General features: G+C 38.0%; 1 protein-coding gene across 2 annotated transcripts in view; it reads right to left on the reverse strand.

Moving 5' to 3' along the window:
- Positions 1–13,511: 13,511 nt before the first annotated feature.
- LOC149213032 (uncharacterized) overlaps positions 13,512–21,025 on the reverse strand; it is a 113,692-nt gene continuing 106,178 nt past the window's right edge. For both annotated transcript variants that reach the window (XM_089391939.1, XM_089391937.1), the window contains 2 exons: positions 14,877–14,953; positions 13,512–14,711 (listed from right to left, as the gene is read on the reverse strand). In XM_089391939.1, the coding sequence (XP_089248065.1) occupies positions 14,082–14,711; positions 14,877–14,945 (699 nt within the window). In that variant the 5' untranslated portion in view covers positions 14,946–14,953 and the 3' untranslated portion in view covers positions 13,512–14,081. The remainder of the gene's footprint in view (positions 14,712–14,876; positions 14,954–21,025) is intronic.

The following is a 21,025-nucleotide window of genomic DNA, read 5'->3' on the forward strand; positions in this document are numbered from 1 at the left end:
AAGAACCTTACCACCCTCCTCCATATGAAAGCACAATTTCGACAAGTTGCACTCCTTTCCAAGCAATTGATCATTATGACACATCTACTAGTGATTTGGAAGAGGATGATTCAATAAACAAGCATACTTTTCAAGAGGATGGTGACCATGAAGAGATGGACTCTATTGATGCATTCCTTAAAGTACACAAATGTAAATGGGACTTGAGTTTTTATCTATTCACAGGTGAACCTATCTATGACACAAACAAAGAGGGATATCGGCTTATGGAGTTTTGGCCACGTGATCAACCAAGTAATTCCCTAGCGCAGCCATATCAGGGGTACAATATCCACTTCACAAGGATGTCAATCTAGTTGTAGTGGGAAAGTTGCAACATCTTCAAATCTAGACATGCTTCAGAAGCTTCCAACATCCTTTTCCGAAACAGCTAATTCTTAAGTGGTCATTTTCAATATGTTTTTTAATTTTCTTATCATTGTTGTGTGCATGTGATTAGGGGCAACCAAGAAGGACAACAATCACTATGCAAGTTCCAGTTGGAGCCACCATCCAAGCCTTCCTTGCCTACCAATTTAACAAACAACAATGATGATTGGGCTTATGTTTACAATGAGAAATATCATTATATCAACCCAATCAATCAATGGATTGAAGTAGCTTGTAGTAGCAAAGAGAAACCTTGGTGCTTCTTCAACTTTCATCCACGTGATGTAGATTTATTTGCAATTTTTTTCAAGTTCGTGAATGAAGTTACCAAATATACTTATCTCGGTTTTGACATTTCATTATTTTTCTTAGCAACGAAGCATAAAGGTAAAATCAATGATAAGGATAAATTCCTATGTTGGTTACATTGGTTATATGATTTTACTTAACATGTTGCATTCTCTTATATTAGAACAAGATGGGACAAATAAACACTTTTTTATGAGCATTAGATTAGTTTAAATATTTTGTCTTCATTCATCCCAGTATGGTTCAAACTTTGTTTTTGTGATTTCTATTTCATTGAAGAGATGTTATTTCTATGCTTTAGTTAATTATGCATTTTGCTTAGTTATAATATATATGATTAGTTAGATGTTATTTCAATTTCCTAGAATAGTTGTCATTTTATTTTGATTTTGTTGCTATGTAGAAATGGATGGGATTTTGGTTTGATTCCCTCATAGGGTACTAATATCTTAATGTTGACTTTCAGGTGACATGTGAGAGATTTTGGGGTTCTCAGATTCTCTCGGCTAGAGCATGTGTCCCGCGATTAGATCCAACTGTTAGCCCTCTATTAATGGGGGTACAAAAGTTTTTTCAAACACATCATTTATCACCATTATGAGCACAAGGAGCACAAGGTCACAAGCCAAAGCCTTGTAGAACAACCATGTGAAGCCATGTATTAGGCATCTTAGAGCTAGTGTCTTGTCTTTTGAGTGTGTATTAATTATGATTGGTTAGACCATGCCTCGTCCCTTAAGAGCTTCATCTTGGTGATATTGTCCCTAACTGGAATGGAGGACCTTGGAGGTTTTTCATGAGGACTCATGGTTCTATGGTAGCCTTGTCTTTGTAAGGGTGCTCATCGATGTATGGGCCAATCCAGCGTGCGTCAAGGTGCACCTATGTCATTCCACATGGTTTCGTGTCTATAGAGTTTGTACGTGGCCTTGGCCTTGGCCTTGGTGTAATATTTCTCATTAGAACTCTCACAGCATAGCAGTCTCATTTGTCAACTTTCACGTTTCCCAAGGTAGTTCATGTTTCCCAAAGCAAAACGGTTTAGGTGGGTAAAAAGTTAACACAGGCTCATTGCAGAGCATGAGTAGAGGATTCCATGCCACGTGGAAAATTTTCAATCAAATTCTATGGTGTCTAGTTACAATCCACTCAAAATTGGCCAACAATACAGGAAATGTTTCCAGAGGATTTTTAGGCAAAGCATTAGACAGAATCATGCATGCATTGCGTCAAAATTGATCAGCTTGACAATATGAAGAAAACCCAAGTGTCATAATTGTGAGATTAGCAGTAGTGGTGATCAAGCACATTAGCAGTATGGCGTGGCAGTCAAAGTGATGATGTGGTAATGTCTTAGTAGATATGAGGAAACATATATAAATCTAGTATAGATCAAGAAATGTTGTGAATAACCCAGGTTCTGGTTTTTCCAAGAGAGTTGAAGCATTGGAGATATACCACTATGGATCCAAGTCAAATTGTTAAGGGAATATTCAATGCCAAGTAAAAGTCAAAAAAATATTCATTGGGTCAAGTCTAGTCATTGTAACCAAATTGGATAGAGAAGCTGGAAGATGAACCTATTAATTAGTCGTTACAACTATTTTTTTTCTAAAGGGACAAAGTTGTTTTCTTTTGGTTAATTTACACTCTTTTATGTGGACAAATCAACTCACTTATGGACCAAAAATGCTAGACATTGAGGGGAATCATAATGATACTTCATTTTTTGACCACTGAAGGCCATTTTCAAAAGGAAATCGTGAATTATTTTGGGTTGTGTGGAAAAATTCGACCCCCCAGGGAAATTCATATTATTTTGTAATATTAAAAAAAAAATTGCTAAGTCTTGGAAGAGTAGCAATATTTTAATGAAAATTCAACTAGCCATTAGAATGTTTTCTCTAAAATCTAGACTCTCCTCCATGTAATCTTTTTTTATCACTTGAGACAAGTGTTATCACAAATAAAGAGTTCATTTTTGCAAACTCTTGTAATTCTTTACAATTGTGGGATGGTTTTCGTCTTTGTTCTTTTTCTTGTTATGGTTATGGTTATTGGGCATAATTTATCAAAAAACTAATCGATTTCTTCATGTAAGTAAATCTATTCAAAGACTAATAATCTCTAATCGAAGAGCTAATATGCTACATGGAGAGAAGCAACTAGGGTTTCTTCTACTTGTTTGATATTGCTTATGAGTGAATCGATTCAAGAGTTTTGGAATATTTTGAAGGAAGGCTTCATTATTCCAAGGATTTTGTATTTCGCCAAACACAGAGAATAGAGGTCGAAGACGCCAAAGATAGGCTACCCCTAAGGAGGATCGAAAAGTTTTCAAGGTAAATTAAGCAACAATGGGAGCGATTTCCTCCTGAACCAAGCCCACTTCCTTGACATAAGCCAAGCCTAATGACATAGAAGGGATTTGACTTCACATCCCAGCAAGAAGTAAGTTCTCAAGGCACAGGTATTCCAACCACCAAAAAAATCTAAAAAAAACAAATTTTCTTTTATTTTTTTGCATTAGGGTAAGACTTTCCTTGACGGTTATTACTATTAGATCATTTTCAACAAGTTATTTAGTGGGTAGAAGTGTCAAATTCGTAGGGTCCAAGCTCCCATTTCGATACAAATTTCATTTCCCATATTTTTACACTTGTATCTAGTCAATTGGTTGCAGATCTACAGATGGAGCGGGTTTATTCTGTTGGGAAATCCATTAGGGTGGAAAATTAATTGATTTCTCTTATTATGACATTATCTTGTGACATTTCAATATTAGTTTTCTTCTTTCAATTTATCTTGTTCTTGTCATTAAGACTAATGCCAATCAATAAAGAGAGGAGGACATGAGATGTAGGAACGTAGCCAGGGAAAAACCCCTACGTAGGGGAAAACCCAGTCAATAGTTCTTCCTTCAGTAGACTCAAAACAAAGATTGAGATGACCAAGACTCTCATAACCTATACCAAAGACTTCGTCCTTCCATCAAGTCAACCTTGTCACATCATGCATTAAGGGAGTTTTAAGGTCTAAAATGGGCCTCCTAAGGAAATTATAAAATAGTGGAAATAATAAAATAAGATTAGATTACATCATCAAGTTTTAGAAGGAAAACAAACAAAAAAACTATATTTTCAACTCGTATTTGGAACTTATCTCCTTATGGGTTTACTCAAATTTCGAGCGGCAACACTCGTTGGATGCATAATTTGATTCCTAATCCAAGGAGTATCCATGTTGCATATTTTTGATGGACCCTACTACACGAAAAATAAGAACTAAATGAAAAATGTGATTGCAATCACGTTTTTCATGTGTTTCTCATTTTTTATGTAGGAGGGTCTATCGAAAGTATGCAACATGAGTATTCCTTGGATGAGGAATTAAACTTTGCATCCAATGAGTACTCTCGCTCGAAATTTGAATAAAACCTTAGGGAGATAAGTTGAAAATACGAGTTGAAAAAGCAGTTTTATTATTTTATTATTTTTTAATCATTTTAATTTTTTACTCCAAAAATGGTGAATCACCCCCCATAGTTGACATCATCATATTGAATCTCATTGGTTCTTAAAAATTTTATTTTGGTTGTACATTTTGCTTAAGAGACCCATTTTAGACCTCAAAATTCCCCTAATGCTTCAATTTTGAGTTCTGTATTGGATATTTTGTTTGACAATGGTGTGTTCATCAATATGATAACACCCCTTGACAAAATTTGGTATATTGTTTCAATCTTGCAACTATATCATTCTTTGATCATGTTTCAATGGTGACATACTTTAGTTTTGTGGCAATCAAATCATGCTACGGTTTTGTGGCATCCTCCAGTATGCTTCGATCATACTACAGTAATGTCATACTTCGTTCTTGTATCATCATGTTCTTGCTTTGGTTCTATGACAGTTTGGTCATACTTTGATTTTGTGGCAGTCGTCATCATGCATCGGCCCTGTGATAGTCCCAAATAAACTTCAATCACACTGCAGTAGTATTATACTTTGGTTCTGTGACATTCAAACGTGTTTCTGTAGTAACCCTGAATTTCGGTCTTGTGGTGGCAACCCAAACCTCGGTCCCCTATGGTGGTGGTAGCCCAAAATTTCAGCATTGTGATGGCAGCCCAGACTCCGGTCCTGCAATGACACTTTAACCTTATGCACCATCGAATTATCCTTGACTGTAATTCACCGAACTTCTGTCTCATCTCTCTGAAATTCACCGAAATTATCTCTGCACTTTTTGTTGAGTGAAGTCTACATGCCTATTTATGTTTCTTTCTCACTGAAAATAAGTCGACATGAGTTTATTTGAGAAGTCGACTTGTAGAATATTTAATTTGTAGGTCCATCATAAGGTGACTTGATAGAGGATTCTTTTTAACAAAATAATTTTGACTTTTGACTTGAATAGAAAATCCTAAAAGCCTATAATGGAAGCTTGACCTATGACAATTGACCCAAGCATGAAACTCATGCTTTAACAAGTCAAGTTAATTAATAATAAAATTTCTTTTTCTTTCTTTTGATAAATATATTTCATTTTGACTCAAGTACAATTATGAAGATCGAACCTAGTTACATTCTTCAACACTCCCTCTTAATTATGGAGGTATTCATACTTACATATATTTATAGGGTACATGGAAGATCTCAAAACACATGATCTACGAAGAGTTTAGGCACACTCAGTGCCATGGACTAGATTCCTAACCAGGGCAATCTATCCGAGTGGGACTAAGATGGACTAAAGCTTTTAGCCAGTCTATATACCATCAGGTTTACTTTGTAACCATGAACCCAAGGATCCAAGTGCGTATCCAAGGTCAGAGCTCCAAAACCAATGCCACCCTCCCTCTTCAGGATCAAGACATCAAACATACATAGTTCGGCCAGATGTCCTCCCAGGAAATGTGTCTTACACACAAAGCCTCAACATTCTTGATTATTCAAATTGGTAACAAATCTCTCCCGATCAAACAGATCGGTAACCTCCAACATGCATTCAAAACTTCGAGAGATTTACCTAAACAATCACAACCCCAATCAATAACAAATTTTCAAATACACATAAGTAAACACATAACTTCAGGGTCTTCAAACATCTTAATGTTGCTTCTCAATTTATCATAGTAGGACATAGAGGCTTCCCATGTAGCTTCCTTCCCTACTTCACATGCAACAACATATTCTTACAATCGGATCCTGCTTTCCTTCTTTCAGCATCACCTCAATATAGATTCTCCAATTTCTTCTTCAAGGTATCCATCATGACTATAATATGCCCTCCCTCTCAACTTGGGAGATATACTCTCTCTTTTATCTAGGCTCCCTTTTAACTTAGGGAGATCAAATTCTTTCTATATCATCGGAGAATCTTTCATGGCTTCATTCATTTCATCAAAGTCATCTTGATCATCATCATTCATATAACTTCCTTCATCATGCTTAACAATCAAATCTTATGAACATCTTCATCATCTTGAAGACTATATACTTGCACAACTTAAACAACAAGTACACCCAAAAACATATAGAGAAGCATGAAGATAACTATATCAAAATCAATAATTGAAGCATTAGACTTTAAACATCAAATACCTAAACATAGTTAGGTTCATAATCAGCAAGAGACACATACTTCTATACTTTAATCTTTTGTTCGGGTTTTGTCATAAACCCTAGATCACATCATTTAAAGTAACTCAATCAATATATCAGTCTCATTATATCTAGTACCTCAATATTTTTTCAGAGATATTACAAACTCTTCTACAATATATATTGCAAACCTTAGAATCAATTCAAACAAGTATAGTGCATATAACAACTTTAGATTTGTAGACTTCTATTAGGATTTAATGCAAACCCTCGATTCCATTTTGAGACACTAAGCCTTAGATATCAATAATCAAAACCAATCATAGCACAATTTAAGGTTTCAACAATATGACCAACCTTTTGTAAACCCTAGATTTTATCATCACATCATATCTTAGAATATCAAAACTTCAACTAGGGTTTAGTTACAAACCCTAGAACTATGATCAACAATAATTTGGCTAGCACATATACATATCTAGGATTTTATAATCATGCACAAGCATATCATAACAACATATATCAGGTGAACTAAAGACATAAATATCCAAACACTAGAGTTAGACATATAATAATTCCAATTAGGCTAGGGTATTGATCAGACGGACAAACATGAACCTAAGGTTTCATTCCTAGGAACTAACTTTAGATACTATAAGGGTTTTGTTCATAACTCCTAATTTACCAAAACCTTAAAGGTCAGAACAAACCCTAAAGGACTAGGGTTTTCTCAATAACACCAAAACTCTAAACATGACATCCTCAAAACCCCACATATTGAAAAAATAGAATTTTTCTAGATTTTATCAGTAACCCTAAGCAGACTAGGGTTTTCACATTAGCATTGACATACCCTTTGGTTAGGTCTTTATAGAGAACCTTTTAGGGTTCCACAAAATAATGAATGATTTTAATGAGGGTAGATTTATCTAATGATTAATCACCCTCATCAAGAATCATTATGATTCAAAGGTCCTAAACATAACAATGTTAGTAATGTAACGCAAACTTCAAAAGATAATGAATGTACCTTTTATGTTAAGAGAATTTTATAAAGTGTATAGTCTAATTCGTACCTGGAGATGTTCCTTAACAAACCTTGTAGGGATTCCTTGAAGTGCTCTCTTTGGTTTAAGCCATGATCTTTTATACTTGTAACAAATACTTCCAAGTAAAATATGCAATACCAAGAACATGATGTTAATTCTCAATCTAGATTTTCTATGCAACATTGGAGGATGGAATCCTAAGATAATCCATGTATATATCAAAAATCAAGTTATCTTTTTTCAATCAACACTAGGGTTTTACTTGGCATCCTAGATTACCTACAAACTTTAGAGACCATAATCTAGGTTTTCTTATGAGGGGACAAAATAGAATACGATTAGGGTTTATCAACTAGGGTTTTCAACAATTTTAAACATTACAAACCCTAAAAAGATTTTAAAACCCAAGTCTAAATTAGTTTAGACCTTATATGAATAAAAACAATTATACTTACCTCAGTCCTTCATAAGTCTGTTGCAATGGTTTCTTCATGAATATCACAAAAAAAATTGAGTTCAAGGGTTGGCTTCAGAGGTATTGAAACTTTTGTCAAGATCTTCTGAAGAGGAATGCTCTACACAATGTGATTACTAGTGGCTCCATAACCCTTCAAACTTGGTACCAAACCAATCATACTTTATTCACCAATATGAATGCAATATGCTTCTTATTTGATATTCCTTTATTGTAGAATAGTTGCCTTCCTCGCTAGACTTTTATTTATTTGGGATTTGGTCTCTTTCCTTTGGGATTTGGTTACCTTCTTTCAGGACTTTGTGACTGAGATGACTTGAAGGATTTTTCATAATGCCTAAATCTTCGATCTAACTTTTGGATTTGACTCGCATCACATATAGTATAGCAAAGATTGTTACCATCTGCAATTGATAGAAGTCTTCGGATCCTCATGATAGAGCTTTGTATTTGCAGCAGTAGCATGTTCTCATCTTTGGTAATTCCTTTAAGTGATTCGGTTGTATTTTCTGCAATTTCTTCTTAGTTATTGTCATCCATGCAAGGTAGGGTCATGTTCATGTTTGTTACTCGCGTCTTTGTATAGATTATAAGTCTTATTTTTCATGTTGGCCATGTAAGACTACTTCCAAGTCTCTGAAATATAAATTTTGATCCCCTTCAAATGTGATTACAACAATTTGATCTTCAAGTTGCCTTTTTCCTTCTCCTTATTCACCATAGCTCTGATACCATGTTGAGAAATCCATTAGGGTGGCAAATTAATTGATTTCTCTTATTATGACATTATCTTGTGATATTTCATTATTAGTTTTCTTCTTTCAATTTATCTTGTTCTTATCATCAAGACTAATTCCAATCAATAAAGAGACGAGGATACGAGATGTCGGCACGCAGGGAGGGAAAAACCCCTACATGGGGAAAACCCATTCAAGAATTCTTCCTTCAATAGATTCAAAACAAAGACCAAGATGAACAAGACTCTCATAACCTAGACCAAAGACTTCTTCCTTCCATCAAGTCAACCTTGTCCCATCATGCTTCAGTTCTGAGTTATGTATTGGATATTTTGTATGACAATGCTTTGTTCATCAATATGATAACACCCCTTGACAAACTTCAGTATACTGTTTCAATCTTGCAACTATGTCATTCTTCGATCATGTTTCAATGGTGACATACTTCAGTTTTGTGGCAACCAAATCATGCTACGGTTCTGTGGCATCCTCAAGTATGCTTCAGTCATACTACAGTAATGTCATACTTCAATGATACTTCGTTCTTGTATCACCATGTTCTTGCTTCAGTTATGTTATAGTCTGGTCATACTTTGATTTTGCGGCAGTCTTCATCATGCTTCGACCCTGTGATAGTCCCAAACAAACTTTGATCATACTGCAGTAGTATTATACTTTGGTTCTGTGACATTCAAATGTGCTTCTATAGTAACCCTGAATTCCGGTCTTGTGGTGGTGGTAGCCCATAATTTTGGTCATGTGGTGGCAGCCCAGACTTCGGTCCTGCAATGACACTTTAGCCTTCTGCACCATCGAGTTATCCTTGACTGTAATTAACCAAACTTCTGTCTCACCTCTTTGAAATTCACTGAACATAGCTCTGCACTTTTTGTTGAGCGAAGTCTACATGCCTATTTATAGTTGTTTCCCACTGAAAATAAGCCGACATGAGCTTATTTGAGAAGCTGACTTGTAGATATTTAAATTGTAGGCCGATTGCAAGGTGACTTGATGGAGGCTTGACCTATGACAATTAACCCAAGCATGAAACTCATGCTTTAACAAGTGAAATGAATTAATAATAAAATTTCTTTTGCTTTCTTTTGATAAATATATTTCATTTTGACTCAAGTACAATTATGAAGACTGAACCTAGTTATAGTCTTCAACATATTCTTATTGGACTTGCATTCTACAGCCATACAAAGTAAGTTCTCAAGGCCTACATGTAAGCATCATGAGCTAGAACTTATATTTTCAGCTCTATAATCATTTATGGTCATTATCTTTGTGAAAGAGTTGAATTTCCTTTATTTTCTAGCTGTAACAATTGACTATTTAAATTCTGGATAAATTTATGGATAAGTGAATATAACCAGAAATCTGAAAGGGCAATTTCCAGCTAGCTGGAAATTGCATTTTCAACGAAATATTTGATAGAGGGGAGGCCCTAAAGCCTCTAAAGTACCCTCTAGCCTTCCATCACTTTAGGGTGATTTCTCTAGAGATTTTTTGCACACTATGAGTTGGTTGTAATAACAAATCAACTTGTTTCCCTTGTGTTTTAACGCAGTCTTAACAGTCTATCCAACAGGAAAGCGAGTTGTTTTCACCTATAACTCTAAAATTCGTGCACTCATTCGGAAAACTAATAACATATTTGGTTAGATTATTCTCATTAGATCAAAATCCATAGGCTACATGCTATATATCAAATGATTTGGCTATTAATAATTTACTGTTAGAAATATGCTAAGTTTTTAGTGTTTATTCATAGCAGGACAACAAACAGAAAACACCTCACCCATTTGACTCCATTAAAAGCATTAGTCATATATCCGAAGCAGTGGAGCATATTAGGGGAAGCCTCCCTTAACCGTTTAGGAGGTGTTGGGATTAAAGAGTGGGGGCAAGGGCCGAGGTGACAGTGGGTCCTCGCCTTGCATATGTCAATCCAGCGAGGCTATTGAGACCTTAGCAACCCTACTAATTGGATCGGTGCTAATGGCAGTACTAGGTAATCCAATCTTATATTATCTGCAAGACTATTAGGGTTACACTTAGGAGTATCTAAGGACTAGGGAAGAGAATTTAGTTTCTTCTAGTTGGTAGGATTAAGCTTAGACAACTTGGCTTCTATTTTGGAAGCAAGTTAGAAGGCATGTTCTATAGAAGTAATGGAAAGGAGTTATAATCCTTTCAAAGATGAGGTAGTGAACCAAAAATAAACCTAGTACAAAGGGTGTCTTTAGAATAACTTACCTCATGTTTCATGGACAACATGTTGAAGGCTACAAGTAATTGTTAGGTGGTCTATTTAGAAATAAGGTGTAACTACCTTGACAATGTTTCATTCTTGTATCGAAACTACATGTGAATGGAAACCTTCAAACCATTTCAAGCATCAAACAAAGGTTTCATTGTTCGCTATTTAGAGTTGGGGTGTGTTTCTTCCACCATGTGAGTGTTTCCTTGTCCTTGTGATCTTCAGTGACCAAAATCTTTTCCACCTCTATTAGAATACATTAGATCTAGAAGGAAGCCTCTGAATTGTGAAGCCAAAAGGCAAGTTTGTCCCATTCAAGGCTCCATCAAATTTGGGGACATAAAGTTGTATCCAACTTGGAGGACAATTGGAAAATGGGGATCCCTACAGGGATATTGTGTTGTGGAGGGGTGGTGGTTGTAGTATATGTCATAGGATATGTTGTGTTCTCACCATCTAAGTGAACATGGTGAGCAAATATTGTATCATTTTTTTCTTGAAACCCACTCTATTGTTCTCATTGTGTCATAAGTTGCTTCATCAAGAGCTAGAACTTTTAACGTCATTGCTCTTGCATTTTCTCTGCTAATATTGAGTAAGGGTGGACTCTTGAGAGCCATCAAAATCTTTAGAAGAGGGACAAGGAGCCATGGCATTATAAAAAGACAATCAGTACAAAAACCAAAATGTACCAAATTGAGGGTCACAATGGTGGTATGGAGTTATGGACAGCATAAAGTAAAAACTCACAGGGGACAAGCATATCACAAGCTTAAGTTGTGGTTTTGTGCATATTTTCCATGTAAAACATTTTTCCTAAAAAGTCGAAGAACAAAGTGTACCAAAACTCACAAAACAAGGGTGCAAAAATTTGTAACAAGGCAAAAATCTGTGTTATGAATTACAAATAGATATAAACTATCGCTGCAAAAAAATGCATGGTTTTTGTGCGATAATGTGTTGTACGTGAGCTAAAGGCACGAAATCAAAAAGTAGAGTTTCGATGCACATATAAATCACTTGAACAGCTTGAAATAAATATCTCACTGAAAATTCTAAGCAGTATGATTCCGGAGGATGTTAGAATTGCAAAACTCTTAAAAGCCCTAATATTTAGGGTTTGATACCAATTGATATGGACACTGACAATGACAAGATATTTTACACACAAAACAAACGAGCGAGCAGAGGCAAGCATAAGAAGAGATTGTCAAATTGTACACAAGTTGTACGCTCTATTGTATGGAATCTGGATATGTAGGTTGCAAGATTGGGTGGTGAGTGATCACTGTCTACTACATTTATATAAAACAGAAAGTTAGGTGAATCATAGAGACAAAGTAACTAATAAAAGACAAAAGGGTAGTGGAAATAAAATAAAAGATACATTTTCATTTTGTCAACATGAGTAAGATGAATTGCTGAAAGCCGTCTGTTTCCTTTGAGGAGACTGATGTTCAAAGCCCATACATTTGTGGACATGGATAAGTGAATTGCTGAAAGTCATATGTTTCCTTTGAGGAGACTCATGTTCAAACCCCAAGGAGGGCATTTTTTGATAAAGTTAAGAAAACAATTATGTAATGCATTTAACTCGTTGAATTTGATTGCACGCAAGTTACCAAACTGATTGTTGACATTGTGGACTGGTTGAATGCGCTTGCAATAATTATCCTACTAGTGACATTGATTAACAAATAATTTCCTATCTTTCTTGCTATTCATTACTTCGCAAATTAAATCCCATTCCCGAATTTAGTCATTTTGCACGACTATGTATGATGGTGTGTTGCCAAGCTTGACTAAACCCTTCGCAGTTTGATGTTCCCTTCCAGAAACTCATGTACTTAAGAAATTTATTCCAACTTTATGGAGACCGCTGAACTATTTTAAATTATTTGTGGAAAACTTTTTAGATATGAACACTGTGTTGGAGTTTGGAAACGTCCTAATGTTTTGAGTAGACACTCCACCCTGCACAACTATGTATGATGGTGTTTTGCTAAGCTTGACTAAATCCTGCTCATTTTGATGCTCCCTTAGAGAAACTCATGTCCTCAAGAAATTTATTCCAAACTTATGGACACCACTGAACTATTTTAAATTATTTGTGGAAAACATTTTAGATATGAACACTGTCTTGGAGTTTGGAAACATCCCAATGTTTTGAGTAGACACTCCACCCATCATCAAGGGATCAAAAATATAAACTTATGAGATATCTACCTCCTCAAAACACGTGTTTTTTCTAAAACAAGCATAAATTAGTAGGGTAAATTCATCTATGCCTAATTTGCAGCTAATGTGGTATTCATTGGCACAACTCCACAAAACCAAAGGACATCTGATGAAGGATTTCCCTAGGGCCTAAATGAAAAACATATATGATGATTTTAACTTCAAGAGAGCTTAAACAGGCATGCATTTTGGTACCCATATAATCTGGAAACAATTTTCATAGTAGGTATGGTCCGACTGAGTCAACTCCAAAAGCCACACAATCTGCTTATTACAATTTATTACTACAACAGTGGCATATCCCTATAGTGGGATTTCATTCCACATTAATACTTTACTCTTATTCAGAGAAAGATGCCCAAGGTTAGACCTTTGTATTTGAAGTTAAGTTCAAAGGCCATCTAGATATCAACAATTGCACCCCTTCATTTCATTGTCCAAAAAAAATATATACAGCTACAATCATTAGATTCAAAGGAAATGGGAATTCTTCAGCACAAATTTCAATTTATTTAATAGGCTGAACAGTTACTGTTTAATGCTAACCTGTGCAGCTTACTCAAATCTTCTTCCTAATGAAATCCAGATCAAGTTGGTTGCAATAATTAACTGATAAGCATTTATCTTTGAGTTATACCGTCATAGCTTGCTATCTTGTATTACTAGTTGCACCCATTTGAAATTTTTTGCCTTGAACATATATTTTCTTAAGTGTCTCTATTTCCTGGGGCAACTTCTATAAAAAGTTGCATAGTGAATTAACTCCACAGAAGGCTCCATTTCAAGTCCACTCTACTAGATCAGTTCAGAAGCAGCTCCACAGCAAACTCCAATAACCTGATCACTGGCAAAGCAGCTAAAACAAACTGCTGAGACTAACATAGATATCATGCTGCAAATTGTTGAATTGCTGGTAAAGCTATTCTAATCAGAGATGAACCAAGTACTCTTTGAATGTAAAACAAATACAGATTAGAAACGAGCCCAGCAACGTGTACACTGGGCGATGCAGTCCCCTTTACAATCCACATTGTATCCTAGTACCTTAGGATTGCGAAGGAGGAGATTCCGCAGTGAGTTCCCTTTGATGCCCCATTCCCTCTCTAGAGTGGCCAGATTATTCTTTACACCATTCTCAAGATCACATCCAAGTACTTCTGGGAATTTTTTCAACAATTTGTGGAGATCATCATCAGAGAGGCCAAGGCTTCTTAAATAGGTCAAGAATGCAGATACCAGACTGTTATCAGGCACAGTTTTTTTTCTCTCCTCCCCCCAGTAAGGAGAATTAACCCAGCCAAAAGATTTGCCGAGGATCACATCCACCTCTTCAACACTGAAATTTAGAATTGACAAGGGCTCTCGGCATTCTCCCCATTTCTTCTGTTTCTCTTCTTGGAAGGTTTCAGGACTAGAACTTAATTCGTTTTGTGTACTGCCAACATTGCATTGGATTGATTGATAATATGAATATCTGTTCTTAGATTTTAGTTTCCTTGTTACTTTTCCCTGCAGACTTCTACAAAACCTTGCCCTTCTTTTTCTAGGAGACACGTGTATATTCGATGATATAAAATCTGCTTGAGATAATGTTACATCTACCTGAAAGATCCAGGCAAGCATCAGGACCTAGCATCTTGTGGCAATTGACAAGTTAGCTTCAATCTTGAAACTGAAGTTCTACAAATATGTCTATGTTTAGAGGCAATAAATTTACATCCACATGACCACAGCCCAGCAACTAATAAGAGAATGCATTAGATTTACCAAACTATAGGGAAAGTGGGATGAATGTTCAGATGTAGACCAAGTCGAAGGATATAACACTGCAAGCATCCCTGCTTCTGCACATAAATCAAGTAGAGAGTTGAGACGATTAGCTTCTCATATCAAGCCAATGGGTATTTTACACCACATGTAACAGCTTATGATTCCTGGCATGCAATGCATAGGCAATAAAAGATATTCAATAAAGAAACAACAGTTGAGGTACACAAGAATTCCTACTCCAGCAAAAAGAAGATTGAAACTTGACTTCTGTTTGTCCAACCGAAGTATTCCCCCACAAAGACATCATATCAAGGAAAAAGAAATTTCACAGACTTAAAAGGTAACTTTTATGTACTCTGAGATTAGCAATCTCTTCGGAGACTAGATGACTATAAATAGTATTTATAGCAACCCCAGACAACCTTACATCATGCATTGTCACATAAGCAAAACAAATTCACTAAAATATTCAATTCCTCATGGTGTAGCATGCACCAAATATTAGATAGGTGTGGTTAGTTTTTTGGTTTTGTTTTGAATTCCCATGTAGCATACATTTTCTACTGAAGGTTTTCTCATAAAGAAAATGTAGTCACCATTGAATAATTACAAGCCACTTTCTTTAGTGGCATAACTATTTTTCTTGATCTGGACTTCAGAGGAATGTTGCATCCCTCATTTTCATGGCTAGGTCACTACCATAATGGCATTACCTACAGCATCTATCATTTGTGACATCCCACAAAGTAGTCATTTGTTAAAAATTAGCAACTAGGGCCAAATTCCACTTTGGACAGCTCATTTGATGGAGATGATGATTGCATTGAATTCCTCTTTTTGAGAAGACCAAAATTGACCTACAGATCATCAAATTTGGACAAGAAGAAATGTGTTTTTGAATTTATGCCCACACATGTGCAAATTGTTCAGGTCGGCCACATCATCATGTACGCTCATGAAGCCCAATAGACATGTCACTTCACCCTCAACGACTTGTATAAATATAAGTGACCTCCAACCTCATTTGACATCCCACTCACTCACACATTCTTCTCTCTCCTCATCTGATTGGTTCATACAGCTATTGGGCAGCTCTTCATCTCACTCATGTGGCTGGAAAAGAGGATGAATTTCTGGACAGATTACAGGGCCGAAATTTCAGAGTTGTTGCAGGAATTGACCAGCATTGAATAGACACTTTGGCTCATCCTTTGACTGTAATTTTTGTGGGAAAATTTCGTTTTTGGCAGGCTGTACCATTTGGCACAGAAACCGAGGTGATCTAAGCACTTTGACTGCAGAGATAAATTGCAGGTTGACTGCACATTTCCAGGGCAAAATTTGAACGAATTTGACGGCTGTTTGGATGACTATTTTGGGCTGACTTTTACCAGCTAAGGAGGTCGATTTTGACTTCTTTTTGTTAATTTTGGATAGCATTGGATGTGCTCTAGCTCCGAATTTTGAGGAGGGGCTAGAATACATGAGATCTCCAAAACCCATAAATCCTTTGGAAAAATTCCACCCAAATGAGGAGTTTTTAAAATAATTAATATTTTTAATGGGTTCCTAAGTCTAAACTTAGGAAAATAAAAATATTAATGAGTATTAATAAGAATATGGGTGAGAAACTTCTAAGTGACAAGGATCAAGTCTGTTTTAATCTTAGCCGTTGGTTAGGGACTTAATCTCAGTCGTTGATTCATCAACAGGAAAAGTATAAGAGGATGCTTGACGGTTAGTTGGAGATACACTTGAGAGATCAATGAGTTCGATTTTTCTGGGGCATGGTTTGCTGAGAAAATCGAACAAGGGATCTATTGCAGCAGAGGGGCAGGAATAGTTTAGGTTGGAGGATCTTCTTCAGGACCTCGAATACACAGCAAAGAGAGGCAGAGAGACGCCAGAGGAGGTAGCACAGACCCAAGGAGGTTGACGCTAGGCCAGGAAGGGCACACGCATTTCCAGCATAGTGGTAGAGCCACCCTCCTGCAGAAGTCCAAATTCAGCCGAGGAGCAACAGGATCAGCTGAGAAGGCTGACGTTAGAGCTCCAGGAGGCAGAGGAGGCAGCGTAGTGCTGATGCAGTGTCCCAGTGTGCTCCACGCAGGCCCACACAGCTACTGCGAAGGGGCAGCGTAATTGTAGTCGGGGACAATCAGTCCAGTTGTCGGAACAGAGAGATTTTGTCGGGTGAAGTGAGGTAATCTCACTTAGGCTTTTGCTAGTATATTTTCATCTCTGTAACTGGATTTCCAAGAGGGCATCCAAAGTTGTATTCAAAACTACTGCTTAATAATAGAAAACCCTCAGAGTTGTTGCATCGATTTCCGCATTGGGTTTTTCCGGGGACGTTTGTCCAAAAATAACGGTGTCCCTTGTGTATTTGTCTCGTTCTATTTTCAGTTCATGATCTGTATGTATGTGTAGTCTGCAATAGTGTTTCATCGTTGTTTAAATAATTAAATAACTTGTTGAATGTAAAACAAGTAGGAGATGAAAAACCAGTGATTGCAGTAGGATTTCACATGGTATTGGAGCATTGCAGATCATAGGAGACTGAAGACACCAGCCGAGAGATCCAAAGAATTTGTTGCGGAGAGGCAATTGTCCCAAGTGACAGGTTGTTCCAGAGCCAGAGACGCAGAGGGAGAGTGACGCAGTGCAGAAGAGGTGACGCAAAGGCTCACGCAGTGCCTGCGTCAGCATTCTGAGTCAGGTGAGGGTGACGCGGTAGCTAGGAGGAGCCCACACAGTAATTGCGTCAGCTGTCTGGGCTAGCGCAGAAGCAGAGGGGCAGATCAGAATCACGCAGAGCCCTGTCATCTTTTCGGACCAGGAGTGACGTAGTGGCCAAGAGGAGCTGATCTAGCTCACCCAGTGATTGCGCAGAGCCAAAGGAGCTTAGATTCTTCAATTGCCAAGGCTGGGGGAGCAGAGAAGATTCGATCTGAGGAGCTGGTGGGATGTTGTTGCTGTTGGTGCAGAGCAGTGTCTGTGGAGACAGAGCCGAGGTAGAGGGAGTCATTGCCTCGACAGATTTCTAGCCGAAGAAATCTAGATCGGAGTTGCAGCAACAAAGGAGGATTGGAGAGGAGTGATTCAACATTTGGCCAGAGGATTTCCGTGAAGGAAATCAGGGCTCAGAGGGAGTCTAGAGGAGCTTGTTCCTTAGAGGTTTTCTTACGCCAAAGAAATCCAAACCCAAGTCTTGTTGGATTAGCAGAGGGGAGAGGCAGAAGAGAACCAGTCCTATATTTGTTGAGCAGAGATGGCGGTCAGTGCACTAAGGGATCAGGACAGATTGTATGGAGCATCCAATTTTGTCATCTGGAAGCCCAGGATCCTGGCAATCCTAGACAAACATCACATCAAGGACTATGCCTTGAAAGTAGTTGTTACAGTCAACGTTGATCCGTTAAAGAAGTACGAGAAGGCCCAGGCAAAGGCTAAGTGCATGATCCTAGACGGGGTCAAATATCATGTAGTACCACTGTTAAAATTGGCAACTAGGCCCAAAATCCATGTGGGTCATATTATTTATGGCAGCTGATATTTTTATTGGATCCCTTTCATTGAGAGGTGTAGGATTGATCTAAAGATCATCTGATTCCGATAAGTATTTATGAAGTTATGAATTTATTTATGTTATGGACAAATTGTTAAGTCGGCCAGCGACTTATGTAGGCTCAGAAGCCCAACAGTCATGCCTATTCAACCTCTATGTTTTAGTATAAATAGAAGAGGACTTCAAGTCATTTCTACACACACTTGGATCTCTTCCTATCTCTACTTGTCTTTGGGTTTTAGTAGGAGGAGAGATCCTAAGGAAAAGTCGAAAAAGCCAGAAAAGTTGGAATTGCCGGAAAAGCCAAAACTACCAGGAACTGCCGAAACAGCCGGAGCATCTGTCTCCGAAGGAAGGCAGCATGATGTATGAGATCATGGGCAGCATAATAAGCAGCATGATGATATGAGCATGGGCAGCATAATGATGAATGAGATCATGAGCATGGGCAACTTGATGATGAATAAGACCATGGAAGATGCAGCATGATGAGCAGCATGAAGATGAGAGCAGCTCAGTCATCAAGGTTCAACACATGTGACAGTACAGCAAGGTGTCACACGGTAATGTGTAGCAAATAGACGAGATGTAGCACTATGATAGGTGAACGAGTCACCTTAGAGAATCAATTGAAGCAATATGTCTTCAACTGATCTCATGCCGACATCAAAAGTCAAAGTGATTGACTTCTATTGTAAATGTACTATCTCTCTCACTTTCTCTGCTGAACTTTGAAGAACATAAAAGAAGAATTGATCAAGGGTTTCCCCACATTGGGGTTTGTCCCTGGCTAGCGCCACATCTTGTGTCCTCTTGTCTTGGCTTGTCTTCTGCAATTTATATTTATGTTCTATCTGCAGTTTACTTTATGTTGATGTGATTGCTAATGTGGAAAAGAAATTGAAATAAATTGCTCTAGCATAGAACATACCTAAAATTGACAACCACACATTGTTGAGAAGGAAACAACAAGGGAGATGTGGGAGACATTGACCACATTGTACCAAGGCACTTCCATTCAACGGAAGATGCTATTAGAAAATCAGTTGAGACAGTACCAGATGCAAAAGGGAGAAGAGATCGATCCCTTCCTCCTCAGGTTGCAAGGGATTAGAGACCAGTTGACTTCCATGGGGTCTACACCAGATCCTGAGTTCATGGTCGAGACTGCCTTGAATGTAGTCACCGAGGACTAGGAGACTTTTGTCCAAAGTATCTTAGGCAGAGCGACTCTCCCCAATTGGGAGGAGATGTGGGCAGCGCTTCGACAAGAAGAGATCAAGAGGTTGACCAAGGTGGGGGGTAGCAACAAAGGAGCCCGAGTCAAGAAGGAGGAGGAGGATGCAACTCTCGCATCATCGAGACAGCAAGGGCAACAGAAGCGGAAGAAGAAGGATATTTCCAAGGTCAGATGCTTCAAGTGTGGGGAACTTGGACATTATGCCACTCAGTGCCCCTGGAAGAAGGGCAAGGAGGAAGCTTCTGAATCGAAGGTTGTTCCAACGAAAGCTAACAGGGAAGGCAAGGATGACGATTGTGCCATGAGTGCTCATGCGCCTCTGGAGAAGAGGTGGGGCGACTTGGCGTTGTAAACGAGAGGACTACATGAACCAGGGGCAGGATCCTTGAGGTGCCCAAACTCTTGGGTCACATACAACTACGGGAGCCCTTAACAATAATAGCATAATGATGGGTGTCGATTGGAGCGAGGTGTGATGGAGCGACAGTGGCATTGCTAGAGTGCCAAAGTCTAAGGCAGCGCAGTGGATGTTGTAGCAGTGTGAGAGGCACAAAGCAGTTTGCAGCAGTGCAGTAGCAATAGAGGGTCAACACAGATTAGTAGCAGAGGTAGCTTTAGCATCACGAGGCATCCAAACTGACCAACATGTCAGTGCTTGGGTGAAGTTTCAACTACTTACTTCTCAGTAACTGAGTTGCAGTGCAACAGTTAGTAGTGGCAGTGCTATGGGCAACATGAGGCAGCATCTTGAGAGGGAGTTGCAGTATAGATGTAGCAATGGCAGTGGCAGAGTCATGGGCAACAGTACAAGAAGCAGCAGTGCAGTGGATGAAGGGCATCAGGCCAAGCATCAACAGCACAAAGGACCGATGCAGTGGATCAGTGTAGTACTTTTGTTGAGAAGTGTTACTAGAGCACATTCCTCGCTAAGAGGGAGTGTTGATTTTGGGTAGTGTTGTCGCGCAGATTGACACGACAACGCTCAGAACGGGGGCTGTCACTCTGATCCCCGATCCCTCCGTTTAAGCTTGTCTCCCGCGGCTAAGGGGGGTAGTCCCTATGAGATGATGAGACCAACTGTCGACCAGTTGGTTGGGAGACACGAGATACGATATAAAAAGGACTCGATGGATTTGATTAATTTAGCAGACCAGTGCCTTAAGAGATTGTTATTAAAACGATTACTTGTTAGATGATGTAGAAAAATAAACCGTGAACAGCAATCATTTGTCATCAAAGGCATCAGCTAAAACACAATGCTTTAAGAATAACCAAAACGATATCCAGCAACTGAAAGTTTCGAAAAGATAAATGCTTTAAACCACCACGAGAATCCTA

The sequence above is a fragment of the Pinus tabuliformis genome, chromosome 1_1 (genome assembly GCF_031772625.1).
Source record: "Pinus tabuliformis cultivar Carrire ecotype Pingquan chromosome 1_1, CPIR1, whole genome shotgun sequence".
In the NCBI taxonomy this organism is placed as follows: domain Eukaryota; kingdom Viridiplantae; phylum Streptophyta; class Pinopsida; order Pinales; family Pinaceae; genus Pinus; species Pinus tabuliformis.